An 18,500-nucleotide genomic window follows, 5' to 3' on the forward strand; every position below is an offset into this window, starting at 1 on the left:
AACTAAAAGAAAAAAAACCAACTATATTAAGGTAGCTATCTGGCGCATGACTTCAAGCTATGCAATGGCAGTTGTCAGACTACGTATTATTTATGAATATTAAAAATGTTAGTTTTCTCAAAATGGTTTTTTTTGGTTGCTCACAAGATGAAACCTAGTATGGCTTTTAACCAGCCAGTCCATATATTTGCAAATAAATCTTCAGAAAGTAACATATGCCAAAAAAATTGGAATTTTAGTACAAACAGTAATTTACAGAAAAATATGAAAATACTTAAACACAGATTTTTCTGTGCCTGTGTCCAATTTACAGCAATGACGTGATAAACAAGATGCAATATGGCAAATGTCAGCTTTTTAATGTATAAAAATATAAACCCATTTTCTATATCTAAAAATGGATCTGAAATTTTCCTGTAGGGTACAACTGAAAACACGGGTTCCACCCTTTATATAGTCATTATAATGAAGAATCATCTGATGAATATCTGAAAATATTCGTTGAAACTGATTTATAGAACATGTAATGTAATGTTCTGTAACATGATTATCTTCTTGCATATAATATTGTACAAGAATTGTAATTTCTTGCTTGCTAGCTTCTAAAAATTCAGCATATGTATTTGTCAAAATCCCTATAGTAACATAAAATATTGTGCAGAATAACAGTTTTGTGCCAGTCTGCAACAAAGTTACTTTTTAGTCTGCAGAGCTATGTGAGCATGAACTGACAACTTCACATTTTCAGATCACTTCTGTCAAATGTAGCTTAAGTTTCCCTGAATTTAATTTGGGATGCCTATTAGAACAGACTCTAGAAAATTTTTCATAATAGTCTGGGGATTGTGAATGTATAAATATAAAACTTCTCAAACTCTTAGAAAGGAAAGGTTTTACCATGTGAAATCAAAACGTCATTTTACACGTATTTTGAGTAAGGTATTTGGGGTACAGGACCACAATGTCATTTGAGCATGCAAAATAAATCCACTCTCATAGCCACACTCCAAAAAAACATAGTTCTATGAATGACAGCATGTTATGAGAGCCTTTTACTACCCATTTCAAGGTAAATATAAATAATGAACATTTAAATATCTGATAATTTTGAAGAACAACCACACATACAGTTAATATCGTAGAGGAATATAAGGAAGAGTCATTTCTGTTTATGTTAGCTTTCAAGATTTCTAACAGTTGGCTTCTGATTTCTGGTGTTACTAAACTGTACTAAAGGACTCAAAGTATGATATTAAGTTTCTCAATCCTAATTTTAATACAGGCTAACATTCATTTTCAAATATGGGTAGATGTTTGCAGGTATCTTCACTGAGAAACTCATATTCTAGTAGGATGTATTTTCATCATATGACTGGTTGGACAGATACCATGCAGTCAAACGAGTCAGGCATGAACCACCATATCAGCAAGCACATGCCCATTCGATCATGGCGCCTCCAATTTTGTCATGATACTGGAGAAATTTTGGATCAAAACCTTCCAAATGTTAAATAGCATACTACAGTTTTGAGGCTACAAAAAAAAAAAAAGAACAATTCTCTTTTTTTAAAAAAGAGCAAAAATAATCCCTGCAGAAACCAAAGAAGAAACATTATATTTTAGCCACAGCATGAAGGCTTCATACCCTTCTAAAACACATGCTTCATTTTAGCCATGAATTGTCTCTTTTCTTCCAGTAATTTCTGCATCAGATTCTGTAACACGCATTTTGAAGGTAGATCATCAAATGATTTTCCGATTTTAAAATCTACAAAACAATACTCTGCCCTCCTGATTCTCTTTCTACTCTACAGGCCACCACTTCAGTGTCGGAATCATTTCATGGGCTTTCCCATAGAAACAGGTAAGATCAGGGTAATTTTCCTTTACAGTTTTCTTTTTGATGACTTCATCTAATAATTAGTTTTGTTCCAGCCTCTATTTGCATTTAATTTTATGTCCCATTGCTCTGATTCAGCTCTGACTCTGACATGACCTGTCAAAAACATTAAGTTTTTCCTAGCTGCTTCCCAAAACTTTTGCTTGCTGACTGTAACACTGTCCTGTTTCCATCTGGCTCTCGAAGTTAATTCATAATCCAGTGTCTTTTTCACGCACAAATAAATTCTGTGAGTTTTTTTCCCAGATACCTCAACCCTTTAAAAATGAGTCTTACAGCTAATATTTTGAAGATCTTTAGATCCAAGAAAGAAACGTTACAAGTGATGTAGCAATTCACAGCTCTTCAATCTCTTTTCAAATCCAAATCATTATCTTAGCTTGTCTTCTATGCCAAGAAGTACACAGGTCCACATGCTACTTTTGTGCACCCTTCCACTACGCTCAGTGTGCTTTCCTGTCTCACGTGTCATTTCACATAGCATTTCAGAGCTAATGCTGGGCGAGAGCTATCTACACCGAATAGGCTTTGGCATGATGCAGGTTTTTCTCGGCTACGTTCTTTGTCAAAGCTTTTACCTTAGTTTTGAAACCGATCTCTTTGCTGGGGCTCCATCCCCCCAAATACCATACCTTTCAGATGCTTTATCTTCATTTCTGTGCTTTGCCTGAAAGCGTATTACTGGTATGCTTCCCTTCTACTTTCCTGCAGTAAATTCAGTAATACAGTTTCATAGTTGGCCTCCTCTTGAGTTACTTGAAAATTACTAAAAATATGAAGTGCTTCTTAAATAGGTCTTGTCAGAAATAAAACTGCTTTCTGTCTTCCTTTGCCAGACACTCATTATTAGAGATATATAGGAAAGCAGTGTTTAAGCCTTTTCCAGCTGTCTTCCACATTTCCAAAGTTTCAACATTTGGAGGACTTTTAACTGTTATATCTTTCCACTCACGTGGAGGGTTTTGGGTTTTGATTCATTTTACTTCTGTTCTTCAGAAATTAGTCAGAGCGAAGGAGCCTGACAGTCGGGAGTTTAAATTCATTTCTGAACGAAGAGGATGCAATTTGTAAAATGAGACCAGCATGGCAACTGTCACTACCGAGACCCTCCCAAAGCGCAATTCCTCCCACCTCGGCTGTGCTTCATCTGAACCCTGACGGTGCCAAGCTGCCCTGCCCGAGCTGTGCGCTGCTGGGGCAAAGAGGGCCACGAGAATGGCTTCAAATGGCCCAACAGGATGGGACCGGCGGCAGGAAGGCAGCGGGTGAAGCCGTCGGAAAAAGAAAGCGGCTGGGCGGAGTGGGGGGAAATTCTCCTGTTTTATTAAAGCAAGGACAATAATTCTGATCACAGACCCGAGGGCAACGAGCGAGAAAGAAGGGGTGCCACCAGAAGCGGCCGACAAGGGAGACCCACTGCCGAGCCCACCGGCGGGCCGCCGCACCTCCCTCAGCCCCTCCCCGGTGAAGGTCCCTCAGCGGCGCCTCCCGCCGGGCGCGCCCCCCCCGCCCCGGCTCCGCCCGGACTCACCCCACGCCGCCGCTCCGGCGGCGTCCGCCAGGGAGCGCCGCGGCGCCAGGGGGCCGGCGGCGCGCAGGGCCCGCAGGACGGCGGCGGGGGGTGGCGCCACCAGCCGGTCCCACAGCCCGCGCGTGTACAGCTCCACCGCCTGCGCGCGGCACAGCGCCAGCGCGCGCTCCAGGAACCGCGCCGCGCGCCCCAGCGCCTCCGCCGCCGCCGCCGGCGACAGCTGAGGGGGCAGCGCCCCCGGAGGCCGCGACATGGCCGGGTGGACGGCGCTCGTCTCGTCGGGGCTGCCCTCCGCCGCCACCGTAGGCTACGGCAGGCGGGGTGAATCGAGCGCCGAGTGGCGGCGGCGCAGCCCGGTGACGTTGTCTCCCTGCGCGGCGCCGGGAGGGTGATGGCGGCGGCGCGGCGCGGCGGGACGGGACCGACGGGGGAAAATGGGGGCGCTGCGGCCCGCGGTCCCCGCCGAAAGCGGGTGTGGAGGCCCGTCTGGCAGCGCGGCGTCGTAGGCAGCGTCCAGGAGGGTGAGCCGGGGCGGGACAGGGGGCAGCCCGCACTGGCCCCCGGCCGGCCTGAGGTGGTGTCATGGCGGGAGGGACGGCGCCGAGGGAGGCCCGGCCCGGCCGCGCTGGTCACGCCTCTTGGCCTCTCTCCGTGCCTCCGGCCGGGGCCAGGCCTGCCTGCCTGCCTGCCTTCGCGGAGGCCGGGGACCCGTCCTCGCCCGCTGCCTCAGGGGTGGTCAAACCCCGTCATCGGGCAGGGGAGCTCCCCGGGGCCGGTGGCAGCAAGGCTGGTTGGGGGCGGCCTGTGAGAGCCGCAGCTCCCGGACCCCGGGATTCCAGAGCCGGCTCTTCGGTGGTGAGCTGCGGCCGGGTAGTGGTGGCTCTCTGTTTTAGGACTCACTTTCAGGTTTCTCTGATGTTTTCATATCGTCCTTATGTTTTCAGGACGAGGATTTGCATTTTGGAGAAAACAAAAGATTGAGAGGCAATACGGGAAATAAAAAAGAACATGTTAACGTAGGAGAAAAAAAAAACACGTTTAACTTAAGATTGATAAGTGGTTATAAAATGATGGAGACTAAAATAGTCCCTATCTGATGTTTCCTTTAAGACTAAATCATTCTATGATGTAGCGTACTTTTGAAGTTGTAGAAAAGCTCTTCCAGAACAGGTGTTGGAAGAAAGTAGCAGCAATAAAAATGCTATTTCTGTGAAAAGATATAGTGGAATAGTCATACAGTGATTTAGTGACCTTTTTTTTTCCTGTGGCATTGCAGCTGCAGACCACTTAAGGCAGCGAGTATTACTGTTATCATTGTCATCTTGAGATTATGAAACTGTTTTGGAATCTATTTTGATGTTGCTTATAAAGCTGTCAAAAGTGTGAGAAAAGTGAAATGTTAATACATCTTTTCACTGTATTCAAAAAGTATTGGTAAAGGTGTATAACGTTGAGTGTGCATTAAATAATACTTTTGAAGTGGCATGTTCTCTCAAGGGTTTAGGTGATAATTTTCAGTAAATCTGTACAAGTTACAATGCCACAGTAGGGAACAGATTTATAACAGTGTTTTTTCCTTGAATTTTTGCCTGGTCCTTATTGAAATTAGCACAAATAGTGGGATTTTTCTATTTTGGAAATAAATGGTCCTGGCAACAATTGAATTGTTTGGTACTGTTTCAGTGCAGATGTTTTTAACTCCCTTTTTCTTACGTTTTCAGGACGAGGATTTGCATTTCGGAGAAAACAAAAGGTTGAGAGGCAATACAGGAAATTATTGAAAAAGAGAAGAAAGGTCCATTCACAACAGGATGATCAGTTTACTGATACCTATCCAGAGCACTTGAAACATCTTTACCTAGCCGAGGAAGAAAAAATGCTTAAGAAACGTCGCAGGCCTCCAGATGATTCAGTTTTATTAGAAGAAAAACTTAATAAAGCAGTAGAGTAAGTTTTTTAAATATGTCTCTAAAAACAAGTAATTCTTTGCATCATTAGAGAAATATTTTTAGATCTTACACTTTACATGGATGTCAGTATGGTGATATGTTTTACTTAAAAAATGCCATTAGGTCTTAACTGTTTTTCCTAATTGCTTGAAAATTTAAACACACAGCTTTGCTGTGTTTGCATCAGAATCAGAAAGCACGATTGATGATGTTTAGGGCTTGATTCCACAGAAATAATATGGCAGTTACCGTTGTGCTTTAAGGATAAGGTTCAGCCCAAGAGCGGTGTTTGGCCAATTTCTTACAGTATCTACAAAGATAAGAGCCTGTTTTTCAGGTAGTGTGGTTTTGAGTCTACAGAGTTTTCCTTTGAACTGAGTCTCAGTATTTTTAAATGAATGTCACTTTTGAAAATAGTTTTTGCATTATCTTTCTGTTCCCAGTTTGATAAGTTATCTTCTTCATATTGCATTGTTTTTCTGCTAGTCAGTGGAGTTTCTCACTTGCTGGCTAACAGATGGTCAGACAACGTAAACCGTTTTTTCCCTTGTGTGACAGTAATTCCCCCTGAAATCTCGGTTAGGTATGTCAGTAAAATGAAAAGCATGGTCAGTCAGGTCTAATGCTATCATGGCAGTGTTTTTAAACAGCATTCAAGTGCAGTCATTGAGACAATGCCCTTTTGTCCTCAGTACAAGGAGTGTCATAAGTTTTTGAATTCCAAGGTGTATCTTCTTTCCTGGGAAGAATGCTTGGGAGAGGGGGAAAAGGCAGTCCTATCTAAGCCCAGCAGTGGCAGACGGGTAGAGTTTTGTCTGGAATAGGCAGTTAATTCGTGGGGATGTCTGAAATACCACTGAGGGTTTCTTTAGCACCTTTCTTTAAAGCAGAGGGGTTTTTAATTTTGGTTGAACTATGGTCATTGTGATTGTAAACCAGAATTAATAATTCTGCAAAAATGTGACTGTTAATCTGTGAGGTGGTGTGATGCATAGAGCATGTTAGGTAAGTTTCATTTTTCTGTGGAATGTAAAATAAGACTTTGTTTAGGTAGTTCTATTTTTAGCATATATTGCAATTAAGTAGTTTTGTACTTGAGATGATGAGGTGTCATTACACAGTATTGCCACAAGGTGGAGGTGAGAATAAAGCAAAGATTTTTATTTTTTTTTTCTCCAGAAGAGAGTGGTGGTATCTACATTTCTAAATTATTTCTTTCTTTCTATTTTCATACTTTCAAGTATGAGCAATCTCTTTACTTTTTGATTGTCTGTCTGAAATCTTGTAGATGATGATGGCTAGTTTTCAACTTTGTGTAGTGTGAGTAATAGAGTAATCAAAAACTTATTCTGTGAACAGTCATTAAATATCTAGCAAGGCTTATATTTTTCAAGTGTGAAATGTCTCCAGTACCACACTGTTTATGTAATGGCTTTATCATGAATCAGAAAAAACTATAATTTAGAACTAAATAACCAGAAAAATTCACTCATTTTTTCTGATAGTAAATGCCAGACAAATGACACTGGTTTTGTTGTACTATTTTCTTTGGTGAATGATACCTGGGCAATTTTTTAATACTGAAATTTGGAAGGAACATAATTTCAGTTCCTAATTTTAGAACATTAAGGGCAATAATATGCCAGTTCCTTCAAGAAGAAACTTTTGGAAAGGCATTGTTACTACTGTGCTTTTTCACCTTGCCATGTCAGCCTGACTTCTCTGGCAGGCAGTCTGCTAACAGCTGGCTGTCCTCATATCTCTCCAGTTGCATCCATATGTCGGAACTAGAAAGAGATAATACAGCTCTAAGCTAGTGCATTCAGTTTTTCTAGCACTAAAGAGCTCTTATGATGGGGTAAAAAAACCCCATCTTTTAGGCATTCTTTAAATTTCATGAAACATCATCCATGTGAAGATCCAGCAGGTAAGGTATATGTGTTACTGAAAGTTGTGTGCATCTAGTCTTTGGTACTCTTGGCACTGGAGGCCTTTAGTTTGCTGTGATTTCATGCAAGCTGCTCATTACTTTACGTGTAATGGTTTTGGTTATCATGTCAGAGTGGTGCAAATAGGTATCAATGCGGAAGGATAATCCTTCTGAAATCTGTATTTCTAATCACCCGCTGTAAATACGCAAGAAAAGAGTGAAAGAGTGGAATGCTGTGCTCTCATTCTGCAGTAGCTGTGGGATATATGGTTATGTCTGCTTGGTAATAGTCCATATCTGAAGTACAGGTACTTTTTCTTACAGGTCAGTTACTACTGAAGGGAAATTTAAGAGGAAAACATCCAATCAGAAGGCAAAAGAAGAGTATGAGAAAATAAAGGCTGAGCGTGCCAGGAAGAAAGAGGTAAATCTTAAACAGAGATCTTTCTTGATTGTAGACAAAGACTAAGTTAATCCATTTCTACCTGTCAGTCTTCCATCTGAACCCAAATAGGACCACAGGAGAGGAACACAAGTATTGGTATTCTTTCAGTCTTTTTCAACTTGAGAGTAATATTCAGGCATGCGGGTGTTCAAAGTTATCATTCTCTTTGTTCTTGCTATTTTTGTCTTGCAGTTGCTATTAGCAGGATTCTGTTAATGTCAGAAAAATGTAGAACTTGATCTGCATATTCCAGTGGATTATGCTAGACCTCCTAAATATTGTAGAAGGGAAGTAATAACAATACCATCACCTTGTGGTAAAAAATGAAATATCCATCGTATTTCTTATGGTATTACCATAACGCAGTCTTCATTTTACCTTTTTATGTGCTTTGACCAACGGTGAAACAATTAAATAGTATCCATGGTCAAAATCTTTAGTAATTTTTTCCCTTGTTCTAATTTAATGGGACTTATTCTTAAAGATGTATCTTAATATTGTCATTGTTGAATAACTCAGTTGAGTTACTAATTTGAGACATCCTTATTTAACTATTTTTGTTCTCTCCCAGTACATTGTTCGTTGCACTGTAAAATGGCACATATTGTAACAATGTAGAAGTTGTGTAACTTGCTGCTGATAAACTAAATTTCAGTAATTTACTGTATAAATATTACATAAATATATAGCTGGATAAAACATATTATTTCTTCAGTTTAGCTGTATTGAAAATTAGAGTAGATTTGTGCAGGGTTTTTTTTTATGATCCATGATTCAGGGTGAGTTACACGGTTGTTCAGCTGAGAGCTGTTTTTTGGAATGTTAGATACAGATCATGCTAAAAGAAATGAATGTTATGACCATCTTATTTAGAGGAAATAGGAACAGACAAAACTCCAGCAAGGCTGCAGATTTTCTTTGAGCAACAGATTAGAGTTGCTTGAGGGGAGGTGTTAGCATTTTTGGTATTATTCAAGATATTTAGGCAAAACAAACAGTAGCTAAGTGCCACAGTAACAGTAATGATTTATGTGGAATACTGGTATTGATGATCACATACTTCACACTCGTATATGTTAGCAAACACTGGATTTGCTATTCTTTACTTTGTGAAAAGAAATAAGCTTAAAGGCACGGTTTTGGCCTGCACACTATGTAAAAAAGCTAAGATGTAGTAGAGATCAGAAAAAATACAAATGTAAGTAACAACTGCCTAAGTAAGATGAATGTTCTTGCTTTAAGTAAGCATTAGATTGGTAGCTAAAATGGATGTTGTTTACAACAGTATGCTGAACAGCAGTAAAATTATTAGATAGGAAGTGAATTACAGGTAACTTAGAGTTGATGCTTCTCTGGTTTAAAAGAAAAAAGAAATGAATGATATTAATCATTGTTACGGTAAAATAAATGAAGCATTCGGAATGGAGAGGTGTTATCTTTGCAGGTTTTTTTTTTCCCCCGAAGCGTCTTAGATTTCTATTTAGAAATATTTTCTTGGGTTATTTCCTGTTAATTTTATATTCTACTTCACAGAGCATTCTTACTAATTTTTGTACATCAAAGAAGCTATCTATGCCATGGAAAACAAAAACGTCATTGATAAATTATCATGTGTTTGGGCAGTCTGCAGAAACATCTGCCTTTGTGGTCAGCATGGCACTGCATTTCAAAGAATAAGGTTTATGGGAAGAAATCATCTAAATGGACTGCAGCAGTCCTTCAGTCTGATTTGTGATGTCTTGCATATTTTGGTAGGACTGAAGCTAGTTAGCTTGCTTGTTGTGGATGTTTGCCCAAAATACTAAAACTACAACACTAGAGAAGGGGCTGTAAGCTGTTTGATAAAAGCTGAACGTAATATGATGATTATCCATATAGTGTAAGTGCCTCCATTGGTGTTTTGGTTGCATGTGTGCTGTCCCCTCAACGTGGAAAGTTTGTACAGTTGAAAATTTGGTTAGTGTTTTTTTTTTTTTTTTTTTCCTCAGTAAAGATGGCAATCTGTGTTGCTTCAAAGAGGACAGGTCACTAATAGCTTGGTTTTGATTAAGTTGCCCTAGGTAATGCTGCTTGTGGTGCTGTCCTAGTATCACAAACCTACCCAACTTCCGTATCCTATCTGCCGTTTCCATGCAGATGCGTCCAGTATCCTAGCATATCTGGATTGGCAAGACACTTACATGGGGGCCACTAGATCAGACTGTCTCTCTTGCACTCAAGGGAAGAAAGTGGGAAATTTTTGACATTTTGTCATTTAAGGAGAAAAGTCAAGGATCTCATTTCACAGAAAGCAAGTAGTAGATATTTTAGCGACAAACCTTATCGTAGGGTGTTCTACAGAAGAAAATTTGTCTCTTCTCTTGAAGCTTTAGGCAATATAATATGTTTTGATTGCAGTATGCACTGAAAGAGTAATGGTGTTTCTAGTATCAGTACAATAGCTAATTGCCAGTATATTACAAAAATAAATGTTATTGCTTATACATAGATTCATAATTGTAAAAGGTGTGTAATTATTTCATAACCATGTCTGTTTAATTTCAGGAAGCAGAAAAAAGAAAACAACAAAGAGAAGAAGCTCAACGGTTGTACAAACAAAAGAAAATGGAAGCCTATAAAATATTGTGTAAGAAGACAAAAAAAGGACAGCCAAATCTAAACTTACAGATGGAGTTTCTTCTTCAGAAAATACAGCAAAATACATAAACTTCTGCATACATCTTAATTGTAGGTTTTGAGTTACCTATGGACATTGTATTAAATTACTTTTAATACGTAATGTCTTTTTCCTTCTGTATGACTTTTGTCATCGTCTTGATTTGTCTCATCCGTCCAGTACTGGAGGATATTCATCCTGAAAATACGTATTCTGTGCTGAGAGAGAGAGATCTGATACCATGAAAATAAATGGTCTATATTTCTAAACTTAAATTCTGTTAGCTATGTAATATCCTGAATTCCAATCATCAGAGCCTAGTACCATCTGAACAGGATCTACATAGTGTAAAGCTTTTGTTTTCTACCTCGAACATTTCCTGCAATTGTGACAACTAAAATTATGCTTACCTGAGTAAAATGATATGTGTGACATAACTGATATCTCATGAACTGCCAAGGCTCAGAGTGTGTTTTGTGTGCTGTTGGATAGGATTTGGCACATGAAAACACAAAACATAAACTATACTTGGATGGCTATTCTCATTCTCCACAAAGAATAAAACTTACCAAAGGTCCAAAAATGGTTTGAACGTAAAGATCATGTAGACTTAACATATACTTTGTGCTTGGTGATTTATACTTTGGTGGTTTATTTTGTTCATAAACTAAGTATGATTTTCTAGCTGTGACAGCTCAGGTAGATGGGTGAAGGTTTTGGTATGCTGAGTATATCAAGTTTCTAATCTTGGTTCTTTGGAATGCTGTAGGAAAAAGAACTCTCTTAAATCTTGATTTGGAGATGCAATTAGAATCGTAGAATCATAGAATCTTCATGGTTGGAAAGGACCTTTGAGATCATCGAGTCCAACCGTACACACACCAAAAAAAAAACCAACCCCACAATCAAACAACCTACAATCTCTGCCACTAGAGCATGCCCTGAAGTGCCACATCTACACGTTTCTTAAACACCTCTAGGGATGGTGACTCAACCACCTCCCTGGGCAGGCTGTTCTGGTGCCTGACCACTCTTTCAGTAAAGTAATTCTTCCTAATATCTAACCTAAACCTCCCCTGCTGCAACTTCAGACCATTTCCTCTGGTCCTGTCATTCACTTGGGAGAAGAGGCTAACACCCGCCTCTCTCCAACCTCCTTTCAGGTAGTTGTAGAGGGCAATGAGGTCTCCCCTCCGCCTTCTCTTCTCCAAGCTAAATATGCCCAGCTCCCTCAGCCTCTCCTCACTCAGCCTAGTGATCTTTGGCCTAATAAAATGAAAGCATTGTTAGTAAGACTAATAAGTCTGCAATAAAGCAAGTTAACTATTTTCCTTAAGTTTATACAGGAGAATACTATTATAGTTCTGCCTTTATCTCAGTCTACTTTGGCAGCCAAGAAATAATACTGAGGTTTTTTTTGGCATATAGTAAATACTATTTAGCCATCAAAGTAAGGAATGTCTTAGAATAAATTTCTCAGGACGTGCTCTGTAAGAATTGCATTATGTTTACCATATTACAGTATTAAACTGTTTACTATATATCATTTAGAAGTTGATGTCAACTGCAAAAAAATCCTTATTTAAAATACATGGGAAAAATAGTTTTGAATTGTATGACAAGTGCTGTTAAATGAGGAAAAGTTTAGGAGTTGTCTAAAATGTTTCTTGTGTCAGTATCCTGAGGCTTTTTCAACCTCAGCTTGTTACACTTTTTGCAAGGCTTTCAATCCTTGTGCTGTGATGTCATTTAGGAAGAACTGAACACAAGTGATAAGGTAGTGCACCAGCAGAAAATGTTTGAGCTTTTCTTGAAATGGGCATAGCCGTTTCGGGAGAGAAAGGGAGCGTAAATTTGACATGCTTATTCTGTTCTATACTTTTCCTTCTATATTTTTTGCTGATAATTGCTGTAGTTACCAATTTTGTGTGGCTTCATGCTGAAACATTAAAGAGCAGAAATCTGCCAAGTGCCCAGAAAGTGGGAAGGCAAGTTTTAAGATACACAGTCTGTTTTGATTCTTGTCATTCTAAGCTGTCAGCTTGTATTTTAAAAAATGCGAACCCAACTAGTTGCAATTATTAGGTTTTTCTTTTTTTCAGTAGTGCAAAAGACTTAAAATATTACATTCATGTAACTTGTGAATTCATGGTTAAAATTCTTCCATTTTTTTGTTTGCACGTGCCTGCTACTCTATCATCCTTTGGCTAAGGAAACGTTAAACACAGGTATTCTGAATTGTCATCTTAAAAAGATGTCTTCTCAGTTTGCCATCAGTTCACTTATGTACCTACTGGGCTGATGTTTGCCATAATGTCAGCTGTCTGGAAAGATTTCGGAAAACCTTAAGTTTTAGACCAGTAATTCCAGGATTAGACCGGTCTTAGACCAGGCCATCGTGGATTACTGGTGTCACTATAGATACTGGTATACAGTCCAAATACCAGTCCACTTTTACATACGGTGTTTAGATGTAGCGCTTTTGGTTGAAGTTTGAATGATGCATTTGAAATCCAGATTTTTTTTCTCTTGTGTTAAACTGAGTGAAAGCTTAACTATCAAAATATTCCATATGCTTGATTTCTTCCTGGAGAATAGGCTAGGTAATATGAGCTAGTAAGTTAATTACCCCCCCGCTTTTTTTTTTCATTCCTCCTTAGCAACAAGAAGTCTCAGCTGTTGATTGGTGGAAAAGAACAGAATTCTGCTCTAAAAAGAAATCTCCATTTTTCTTACTTGTGTTAGTTTCTGTTTTTGTTTAAGAATTAGAATTTTGAGAGAAATTCAGGGTTCAGAGTATCTGTTGCACAGTACTGGTCATTCAAATTTAATCTTACCTCATTCTAACTTTAATTGTTGTCCTTCTCTTTAGTCTTTTTATGTTATCTTTTTATCTGCTTGTTCTTGGTGATAGCTAATGTGAAACAGACGAGGTTTATCCGATTTTCCTGAAGAGGCAGCTGAAAATGCCTCCCTGTCCCCCCAGTGCTTCAGATAACCTGATCAGACAGAGGACTTAATCAAAACCCAGTGCGGTACCTGCCCTTAGCCCCAGCGTTGCTGGTTTCAGGGAGGAGAGGGAGTTTCTGTCATTCCTCCCCATCGTTTTCTCTCCTCCATGGTTTTACTTGATTCAGAGATAAAAAGGGGCTGTGACTAAGTCCAGCTTCTCACAGACTCATATGAGAGACCGTTCTTTCCACCAGAAGTTAATTCGTGGTGTACCAGTTAGTAAAGGAAGACGTTAAAATTAGGCTTTTCCTCACACTGTCCTTTGCTGATTACCATCAGCAAAGTAGTAGCTGCTGATGGTAGTAGCTGCCCAGGACAGTCATGAGAAGCTGCTGCAGTCCAGTGTCTCAGCTGCTTCCTGAGCCCGTGCTCCTGCACTGTCAGGCCTCTGAAATTAATTCTGGAAGGCAGCGATACAGCAGTGGTGGCGCTGGGTGGCTCAGGGTCACACAGGCAGAGAAGGGAATGGAACCTTCGCTGTCATTTGCGGAGTAGTACTGTGTCCACTGACCCATCTTTTTATGGAGGAGAAAAGTGTGGAGAATGGAAGGAAGGAATGTTTTGAGGAAGGTCTCAAAGATCTAATTGCTTTTTCTGATCTGGTGATCACTAGGAAAATAGTCCAGTAGCAATTATGTGAGTTTATGGAGGCTGCCTGTAAAAGCTGCTGCTTTCAACTGTGTCTTTTAATTTGAAACATATGAGAAGTTAAACTTGTACTGTTTTTTATTAAACTTTGCTCTGAATCTATAGTGAAGATGTTGAAATGTGAAAAAGAGGAGCATAAGTCGTGTTGCCATTCTGTTTTTCTAGTCACACACTCAACTTTTCTCTAGCAGTTTGTTTTCTATTCTCTGAAAGCCTGCAGATCTCAAGTCGTTATGTCTTTATGGTACATCTTCTGAGTAGGGTGAAGTGGAAGGGATAGGGCTGCACAGTTTGAAATTTTATTCTTTAAGTTGGATAGTCAGTGAATGCAGGCAACTTCAGACATCTCTTTTTTCCTTTCATTATAGACCGGTGAAGCTGTGAATCAGAAATAAAGGAGGGAAGAAAGCATCAGGTACAATACATTCATTTTCTCTTTTTGGTTCTGAGGAACAGAATGTGACGCTTCCCTTGCTCCTTTTGCAGATAACTTCTTGTGAAATCATAATAGTAACTTAAATGGACCATCTCATTAAGCTGGCTTTGACAGTACAGGGACTTTCTCACCCTGTACCCATCTCAAAAGATTTATTTTTTTTTTACCGCTAATAGGAGAAATGTCATGGTTTGGGCTGGACTGGCCACTGAAGTGAACGACAGATGATCTACCTCAAATCAGCACAAAAAAATAAAACAAAAACTTTCATCTGTTAAGGTACTAAGGCTTTGGAAATGTGGGACAATGTAGACTTTGGATTTTTTTATCTTTACAGTCTGATAAATTATGCCTGTGCCTGTACGAAGAATTAGATAAAGAACATGAAGTTAAAAACCTGATCGTAATCTTAGTGTCTTATTTCTGCTTTCACAAAGTATTGTTTTAAATTATTAATCAAAGAGTTTAGAAGCGGTTCTAAATGGATTAATGGACAGAAGTGTTGTGACCGTAAGAAAAATGGAAGGGCACTTCATTTAGTAAAATCAGCGAGGGCAGGACAGAGCTCCGAAATACGTTTTCCATAGAATTTTTACTAACTCGTGCATGCCTTTTGGAAACTGCGGAGTGGATAGCTGATAACGAACTGAGCGCCACGCAGCTCGCTTGCTGATTTTCCTCTAAAGAAAACCTTTATGGGATGTGAAAAAAATTCTAAAGTAGTTCATTCTGAACTCTTAGTAAAATAACTGTTGCTCCATTCATAAAGCTGCTGTGTAACTGGACCTACAACATGCTGGTGGTTCTACCTTTTGTATATAGGTTTGTCACGAACTTTGTTGTCTTCTATGCAGTTTTTAATTGATAGCAATTTGGATCGTTATTTTCAAGTCTAGGTTTATTTATACGTTTTCCCACCCACATTTGTATTTATTTTTGTAATATCTTGATATCAACCCAGTTGAGGAAACACATTATGTCTATTGACAAACTATGTTTGAGGATCCCACTTTGCAATTTAAAAAAGAAAATACACATTATAAAAATAAACTAAGCTAGCTTAATGTTTTACTGACCTATTCAGTCCACACTCGCTCACTAGATGATATGAAGTGGCACATAAATTTAAACTATCTATATGCAAAAATGTATAACTTTATTTTGTCTGCTAACTGCCGTGAGACGATTTGTGTTATGAAATGCCAAGTGCTACGAGCAGAAAGGTGTGTTTCCCCAAGGAGAGTCCCTGGTTTCTGCTTGCAGTGGGTGCTCTGGGGCCGGAATCGTGGATCTGCAGATTAAATGGTTACAGCTCTGCTGCACCAAACTGCTTATGAGGTGCAGAGCGGGCTAAAGCACACCCCATTGGTGTGCTTCCCGCTGCATAAATGCTGTTCTTTGGGACGGAATGAGAAACAAACACCTCCGGTTTTGACCCTTGATAGTTGCCAGGTTATGAGAGCTGATACGGTGTTTTAAGGTGTCCTTCTAATCTAAGCAACAATTTATTTTGAAACAACAACAAAAAAAAGAGTAGTACTATTTGTTACATATATACACAGCATTGAATGTAGATATCTAGCTACAAGGACGGTGCTAGGAGAAATGATAAGTTCATCTAGATAAAGTTATTTTACCAACTCATTTAGTTTGTTTTCCTCTGCGTTACTGGAAACCTGAAGTCAAAAGCAACAGCAGCCTACAGCTAAACGGTTCTTTTATGTACTTTTTAGCATGATGATTGCTTTTATCAGTTATGTTCAAATATCACAGGGGATTAAGGAGAGTTCTAGAGATTAGTAGTTGGAGTATGACCTTTTCATTTAGGTCATGTGCTTCTATTTATTGTGACTTTAGTGACTAAGCCCGTTTCTTCCTGAGACCTATGCAGTAGCTAGAAATTTTATTGTAAATGTGCCCTGTGTGATGAAATCATACAACTCGTGTTTTTAGTTGGGAAGTCCACAGAAGTGGACAGAAAGGGATTAATCTGCTTAATCAGAAGTGATTTCAGACATTGCTGAGGATGACAGAAACTACAACATGGGTATGAATAGGAGTCGTGGTTCTCTAGCTGCCAGCAGGATTTCACTTTGAAGTAGCTGTCACTAATAATTTGGGAAGCGGTGAGCAAATAAAAGCATTATGGAAATAAATGCAGGTATGGATGCTAATTGTTCTGTAATACCCATAAACAGTACAAGTGTTGAGACGTAGGAGTACAGGAGTGGCTGTAATGTAGTAGTCTCGTGCACTGAAGATTTGACACCACGGGAGGTCTCAAAAACAACAGTATGGTGCAGTTTTTATTGTCCAATTAAGTTAGATCAAATATAAGGTAAAATAAAAAAATACACCTTTTTTTTTTCAGAATAGAATCCTAAATTGAATACTTAAGAATGAATTTTTTAATTTGTTCTTGTGTTCAAGGGCCGGTTGTAGTTTTGTACGTAGTGGTATCCACCAGACCACTCAGGCTGGCACTGTTTAATGTCCTTTCCCCAAGAGCTGCGTCCACCAATTGAGTCTTTATAATTAAAACAGTCTTCAGGCTGATATAATTTATGGTTCCTACCTACGCCAGTTTTGGGTTTGCTCCCTGATGACAGGACTGCTATATTTTTGTTGAGGATTTTCCAGGGAGGAATGGAAGTAGCTGCCCTCCACAGATGGCTGGCTCATTGGCAGGAAATTCATCTGGTCTCAGCATTTAGGATTTACTGTGCACATACAAACTCTGCATTCAGTGCATACACAGTATGTCTGATCTGGCCCAGGCTCATCAGATTTATGGCAGGAAGCTTTACAGCTGATCTGTGCAGATATTGAGCATTTGAAGCTTCTAGAAGCTTTACTGCATGTTTACATACATGGCAGAAAATGAGCTTGCTCAGCATCCGTGATGGTTGGCAACAGAGTATTCGAGTCTGCATCCAGGCTGCTGGGTGTTTGAAAGTTACGTGAAAACATTGGGTTATCAAACTTCATCAGACAACACTACTGGATACAAAACGTCCACTAACACCAAATATTTAATAACCCTGTCTGTTAATAAATTACAACCAAGCTTATTTTTCGTAAGTGCAGTAGTGTCCTTTTCCAGTTTGCATCTTATTTTCTGATGACAGCTAAAAAACCCACAACATTCTGCACTTGGGATCACAGAGCATATATCTGCTGGAGGTAGGACGTCTCCTCTCAGATATAAAGCTGTAATATATGATATTTTATGTTCCACTATAATCATTAATGTGTGTTTTTGTCATCTCAGAGAAATATGCTGTAATGTAATTTCTGCTTTTGAGTACAGCATATACATTTCATTCTCCAAAGACAATGCAGTGAAAACTCTTTTTTATGCTGTTTTGATTCCTCCAAATAATGGCCCGTCTGTAGAAATTATAGGTGTAAGAAGCATGATTTCATGCCGTGTCACAATTTGTATTGATATTTATGATTTTTTCTGCTACTTATTTCATTTTGGGTTTTTTTTTTCCATCTTTTTTCCTTACAGATAGCATAAATAAAACTGGTACCTTAGGTGTAATGAGGTAGAGTTCCTCTTAAAATAATCTGGCATGCATTAAAATACATTTAGTGGTTGATAAACCAATATATATTAAAATATCAATTTATTCAAAGTATGATTTTTATGATTGTCGTATAGGTGTCAATGTGTTGAATTGCACTGCAGATTTGAAAAAAACAAATAAGTATTTTATATACACTGTGCTCAAGATTAAAGCGAAGGAAAGGGGATATAAATTACACATCCATACCCACACATAGGGATCTGTAGACACTGGTCTGATTTGCAGGCAATTCCTTAAAATGGTCATTTTCGATTTTTAAGGTATGTCTTGTTGTCCAGGTGGTAGTGATTGCTGTCATCAGCATTAACTTAAACCAATTATATACATCATTCTGTGGTAAATTCACTTTCTGAACATGCAAGTGTATTAGCTGTTCCTTCTCCATCCTTTTTTACGGTAT

At 39.2% G+C, this 18,500-nt stretch overlaps 2 protein-coding genes across 10 annotated transcripts in view; one reads left to right on the forward strand and one right to left on the reverse strand.

Annotated features, from left to right (window-relative positions):
• METTL25 (methyltransferase like 25) overlaps positions 1-3,684 on the reverse strand; it is a 68,898-nt gene extending 65,214 nt beyond the window's left edge. For all 7 annotated transcript variants that reach the window (XR_008466091.1, XR_008466092.1, XM_054199547.1 and 4 more), the window contains exon 1: positions 3,432-3,684. Coding sequence is in view for 5 of the 7 variants with exons in the window: in XM_054199547.1 (XP_054055522.1) it covers positions 3,432-3,684 (253 nt within the window). In the remaining 2 variants the exon portion in view is untranslated. The remainder of the gene's footprint in view (positions 1-3,431) is intronic.
• An 8-nt stretch (positions 3,685-3,692) lies between these two features.
• CCDC59 (coiled-coil domain containing 59) lies at positions 3,693-18,250 on the forward strand. Of its 3 annotated transcripts, XR_008466095.1 has the most exons (6): positions 3,693-3,952; positions 5,153-5,378; positions 7,635-7,734; positions 10,300-10,482; positions 14,440-14,486; positions 14,684-16,022. XR_008466095.1 is itself a non-coding variant. In XM_054199616.1 (5 exons), the coding sequence occupies exons 1-4, from the start codon at positions 3,823-3,825 to the stop codon at positions 10,459-10,461; spliced, it is 618 nt and encodes a 205-aa protein (XP_054055591.1). In that variant the 5' UTR covers positions 3,693-3,822; the 3' UTR covers positions 10,462-10,482; positions 14,440-18,250. The 3 variants fall into 3 exon arrangements, 2 of the variants coding, with proteins under 2 accessions (XP_054055591.1, XP_054055577.1); XM_054199616.1 differs by having other exon boundaries at positions 14,440-18,250; XM_054199602.1 differs by lacking the exons at positions 14,440-14,486; positions 14,684-16,022 and having other exon boundaries at positions 10,300-10,686.
• Positions 18,251-18,500: the final 250 nt, after the last annotated feature.

This window comes from Rissa tridactyla, chromosome 1, assembly GCF_028500815.1.
Source record: "Rissa tridactyla isolate bRisTri1 chromosome 1, bRisTri1.patW.cur.20221130, whole genome shotgun sequence".
NCBI lineage: Eukaryota > Metazoa > Chordata > Aves > Charadriiformes > Laridae > Rissa > Rissa tridactyla.

What these genes read in the sequence shown, in the direction of transcription:
- CCDC59 (XM_054199616.1), top strand. Translation starts at nt 3,823, where the DNA reads ATGGCGGCGGCGCGGCGCGGCGGGACGGGACCGACGGGGGAAAATGGG. An exon ending in CGTAGGCAGCGTCCAGGAGG is followed by an intron (nt 3,953 to 5,152) that starts GTGAGCCGGGGC and finishes TTACGTTTTCAG; the next exon opens with GACGAGGATTTGCATTTCGG. An exon ending in AGCGTGCCAGGAAGAAAGAG is followed by an intron (nt 7,735 to 10,299) that starts GTAAATCTTAAA and finishes GTTTAATTTCAG; the next exon opens with GAAGCAGAAAAAAGAAAACA.